Raw genomic sequence first — 4,988 nt, 5'->3', positions numbered from 1 at the left:
CTCTGACTAAAAAAATATTTGCTTATGACGACGCATTTGGCGTTGGCGTTGGCGTTGACGTTGGCATTTTATTTATGCAAGCCGGCGAATTTTCAAGTAGAGCAAAACGAGTCCACTTAAAGGCATTTTTGCAAATATTTTTATACATATTTTTATTTCTACAACAAAAAGTTCAGAAGTGCCCCAAAATCAACCAAAAGGAAAATAAAAATTTAAAGACTTTTTAAGTAAAAAAAATTTATCAAATTTAACCTTATTGGCTCCTTAAGACTCATGAGTGCCTTAAGGTACAAATCGGTATTTTATTAAATTATCAATGCCATTTTTTTCACACATTTTTGTTTTGAATTTTCTTTTGTTTGTTCATAAACATTCTATACATTTTTCTAAATTCTCAAAAAGTTATTAGTTTTCATTTTTTTTAAATTATATGACAATTGCTTCAGAACTTACAATGCATAGAGGGTTATATATTATGAATAAATAATTTGTTAATATTTTTTAATTTTGTATTTTTTTTTAATCAAATTATCCACACAAAAAAAAACACAAGATTAAATTTTATTTGCAAAAATTTTTGTTTATTTTGCTCTTCTTCTGCAAACACAGCAATTCAAGGTTTATTGCTTCACTTAGAGATAAAAACAGTCGAATAACAAGTAAAAAATAAAGAAGAAAGGGAAAGAATGAAAAAAAAGTAATCGAAATAAAACACTAACTAAAGCCGCTAGTTTATGTACAATAACAAATAGTAAAAGAGTAGTGAAAAAAGTATAGAAAATAGAAAATAGACTTTTCAGCAGACTGAGACTAAGGGAAAACTGCTGCAATTTCAAAAGCTTTTCACACAAAGCCAAAGCAGTTCATTGTATATGTGTGTGAGTGAATGTGTGTATTTATGTACTGGTATTTATGTGTAAATGTGTCTGTACGCGTGTGTGTGTCTGTGTGTGTGTTGTGGGTATGTGTGTTTAGGGACTACCAACAGCCTTGCATAAGACCCAACTGCTGTATGGCTCCACAGCCAATGCGATTCTGCATATAATCCGGAAAATTGCTCTGCAACACTCGCATTGTATTTCGTTTGTAATCGGGCACAGCATGGGTAACCAACTGGCATGTTTGACTTCTATAGACGGGCTTAAAATTCGTTTCCGAGAATGTTGAATTCGTGTCCCAACGATAAACCTCAGCATCGCCTTCATTACGGAAAAATATGGCCGAACCATTGTCTGTGCCAATGATGACCATACGACTGGGTTTCTTGCCGAGATCTAGACCACACAAAGACAGAAAAAGAAGAGACGAGAAAATTTTCAATTATTTTGTTGACTCTTTCATCAGGTACTTTGGTTTCTTTTTTTTTTTTTTGTTCTTTTGTGCTTCAAATGAAAACTCACCCAATATTCTGCCATCGGCCACACCACTGCGTAAATACTCTGATTTCAATGAGAATAGCTTACTGGTACTTAGATATGTGAAATAGAGTTCCGTTGAGCCGCAATCACGTCGGATTAATGCGATATAGAGAACATCCCGTGAACGGCAACCGGCCGAAACGGCCTTGGGCAAAACGACACGGAAGCCACGATCTGCTTGAAGATTATAGACAATTATGGCACGATTTGCCGCATCACTGACATAGATGAAACAACCGCCATCGGGGGCATAGTCGACAACCAAGTACTGCAGACGTGAACTGCTCGATGTAAGGCCCTCCAGGGAGACCGATTTCAACACTTTGCCTGTCTTAACCGACATGGCCACCACTTTGGGTGGACACTTGCGGACCGGCGTCTCGAGTGTATTGACAATGCCAGTATCTAAGACCCAAAGCACTTCATTTTGATCCACCACCAAATCGACCACCGACTGCAATGCCTTGCAATTGCCCTCCTCCTGCAGATCCCAGCAGGGATAGGGCTTAAAGGTTGTGCTACACGTGCCAGATTGTATTTGTGTTTTCACTAGAGTGGCCGGAACACCTTTACGATAACGTGGCAATGCCAAATAGATGGTGTCTCCAATCAATTGAGCACGAGTGGCAATCACATTCTTTGATATATATTTGCCGGAGCTTTTAAATAGCGACTTTGTACTGGCACAAGGGAATTCGAATTGACCACCAGTCCACTGGATGGGTTGAGAGTCCGAATAGGCTCGATCTGGTGTCCATAGGCCGTATTTGGTACCCTGTCCCATGGCTCTTGGGGCTGACCACGATAGGGCTATCAGGATTAGGCCCGGTAAAAAACGCATCTTTTGGTTTTTGGTCTATCGGTCGATCAGTATTCAGTCCACGACGTGCTTCACGCGTTCTGCTCTCAAGTTCTCAGCATTGTCGTGGCTTATATATAACCCATAGAATCTGATTAACAAATTTAACAACGTGCCTTTAGACAATTTCAACCGAAACTTTAGCAAATACTTTTTATGTGTTTTCTTTTTTTGTTTTTGTGGGAAGAACCTTGAATAAAATAAAAAAAAATATGTATATATATACATACAAGTAGAAAAGTTTAAAAAGCAATAATGGAAAATTTGTTGTATGTATTGTTGCTTCGCTTAGTATTGCTGTCTGTAAAAATAATTGAAATAGTTCACGCGCAGAAGCCGCAATAAAGCTGCACTCGCTATGCCAAGCGATCTAATATGAGATTCTTTGATACCCTTGCCATATGAAATCCTTTACTTAGTCCTTGAACATGCTCAATACAAGACTTATTCATTTTCATTAGATTTACATATCTGAAATAAGCGTTATGCAAACAATTCATTCATCAAGGTTTACCATTGAAATCTATATATATGTATTTGTTAAGGCATTTCACTTTGCGTGGCTTTAAGCTTTAAGACATACCAGTTAGTCATGCAGTTGAATTTATATGTAACTAGAATAATATTGCAAAAATGAAGATAAATATATTTTAGAGAGGAATTTCAATTGAAAAGTTTCTAATTAAAAAGAAAAAGGAAACTTGTGTCTTGTTATGTATGTGTATATTTCCTTTTGACATCTATTTTTATTTTGATATAACATAAAAATTTGCAACATTCCTAAAATATGGAATCCCTTTGTCTATTCTTGTTTGATTTTACTCGCATTTACAAAGAAATAAAAAGATAATAAATCTATATTAGAGGGTATAATAAAATGTGTTAAAGATTGAAACTGTAATTGTTATTGTTGGAAATATTTATTCATTCGTTTTTGTATTCGTATTGTTTGTGTGTTTTATTTTCTCTGCCATTTAAGCCCTACAAGTGTTTTGATTACGTTGATTGTGAGATATTTATAAATGGCTAATTGATTAGGTTTTTATATATATGTATGTATAATTTTGGGGAAAACGACTACAGAGCTGGGTAAACTGATTTGCCTGAAGAAATGGACATTATATATAGATTTAACCTCAACTAACTCTCAGCATGCTATGCCCTCAAACCGTTTGCAACGTGTTTGGCATAAGAAAATATTGTATTTAAGACCAAGGGACAAGGAACAAGGCTAGAACTGAAGCGAAAAAACCCCTATACACCCATATCTCCAATGATTTATTTGCACACTTTTCCACATACAGACACACATATACTCACACACAGATTTGGGGACACACACACACACAGATACAAACACATTTGCACTCATACATACCTAAGTAGAGGGAAAAAATTGATGACAAGCATTTCCGGGCTACTTGGCTTACATAATTTATGTAAACATTAAGTCAGTAGTAAAGGAAGGAAGATGGCTGAGAATGGTAAATGGGACGGGAAAGGACAGATATGCGGTAAAGAGAAGGAGCCAGATAAGATTGTGTGACTGGTGACTGACCTCCATTAGCTGGCCTCAAATCCCTGCCCTCCAGTCATTTTCCACACATTAAATCGACAGTTTTTCTTTCTGCTTTTATTGCCGGCTTAACGAGGCGTATGCGTCATGTGCAAAAACCAAAGAGAGAAGAGAACCGATTTATGCAAACGCCAACAAAAATGAAAATGAAATGCTTGTTTAAAACTGCCTCTCTTTCTTCCCGTTCCCACATTACCCCACCTTCCTCCCTCTCACCCACTGTGTACTTATAATGTGTCTGTGTCTCTGTCTCTTTGCCCCCTGTTTATATAGGCCAATAAATGTCCAATTGAAAACGCAAATAACCTAATAATTTGTCGGAAAAAAACAACACCAAAAAAATCGAAGCCAGACCATCGGGTCAGTCTACATATTATATTGGTTATGCCGTAATCTTTATACCCTTGGTAATATACACAACTTAACATATTATCAATCAACTTTCGTTGAACCAAATAAAAACCAATAAGTTACCAACAAGTTTTGCATTCTATATTATTAAGGTCTGTATTGCCAAACATTATTCCAAATAGATGTTAATCAATTAACACCATATTTACTTCTTTTGTAAAGGAAAGTACACACATGTTCGAGGAAACTTAATGATTTAGAACAACATTTCATTCGTAGGTACATGTAGAAGTCGATTTTTCGTTCAATAACTTTCTCTTCAAAACCTAGTGCAATCGTGTTCTCTTTTTTACTGATGAGAAAGTGTAATGGGACTAAAGTGTATATACCCTTTTTGCCAGGGTATAGAGAACAGGCCATACACACAAGAAAAAAATTTGTCTGTGGTCACGTTTGATGGCTGGTCGGCTAAATGGGCCGATTGGATTTAATATTTCTCAGTTTTTTACATTTTTATTCCTTTTTTTTTTTTTGTTGCTGAATTTCATTTTTTCCGTTCGAGAAAAGAAAAGAATTCAAATAAATTAAATCTGATTTTCTTATATACAGTTTCTTGTTTGCGGGTATAGACGAAAATATGAAATATTTCAAAGAATCTAAATTTTAGGCCAATTTGCTTAATAGCTAAAACTATTTGCCAAATTAAATGCAGTATTTTGTTATGCAGTGTACCATAATTTATATTAATAGCACTTTCATGGAATTTCCCAAAAGACCACTAAAT

General features: G+C 35.6%; 1 protein-coding gene across 1 annotated transcript; it reads right to left on the bottom strand.

Annotated features, from left to right (window-relative positions):
* Positions 1-559: 559 nt before the first annotated feature.
* Positions 560-2,346, bottom strand: LOC6645125 (protein yellow). The gene is made up of 2 exons (XM_002067773.4): positions 1,401-2,346; positions 560-1,274 (listed from the first exon to the last, which is right to left on the bottom strand). The coding sequence occupies exons 1-2, from the start codon at positions 2,257-2,259 to the stop codon at positions 979-981; spliced, it is 1,155 nt and encodes a 384-aa protein (XP_002067809.1). The 5' UTR covers positions 2,260-2,346; the 3' UTR covers positions 560-978.
* Between the last annotated feature and the right edge of the window lie 2,642 nt (positions 2,347-4,988).

The sequence above is a fragment of the Drosophila willistoni genome (genome assembly GCF_018902025.1).
Source record: "Drosophila willistoni isolate 14030-0811.24 chromosome XR unlocalized genomic scaffold, UCI_dwil_1.1 Seg105, whole genome shotgun sequence".
NCBI classification, from domain to species: Eukaryota; Metazoa; Arthropoda; class Insecta; order Diptera; family Drosophilidae; genus Drosophila; species Drosophila willistoni.
This window is presented reverse-complemented; position numbering and strand designations above follow the sequence as displayed.

Coding starts and splice junctions, on each gene's coding strand:
- LOC6645125 (XM_002067773.4), bottom strand. CDS start 2,259: ATGCGTTTTTTACCGGGCCTAATCCTGATAGCCCTATCGTGGTCAGCC. Junction 1,275..1,400: donor GGCCGATGGCAGAATATTGG/GTGAGTTTTCAT, acceptor TGTGTGGTCTAG/ATCTCGGCAAGAAACCCAGT.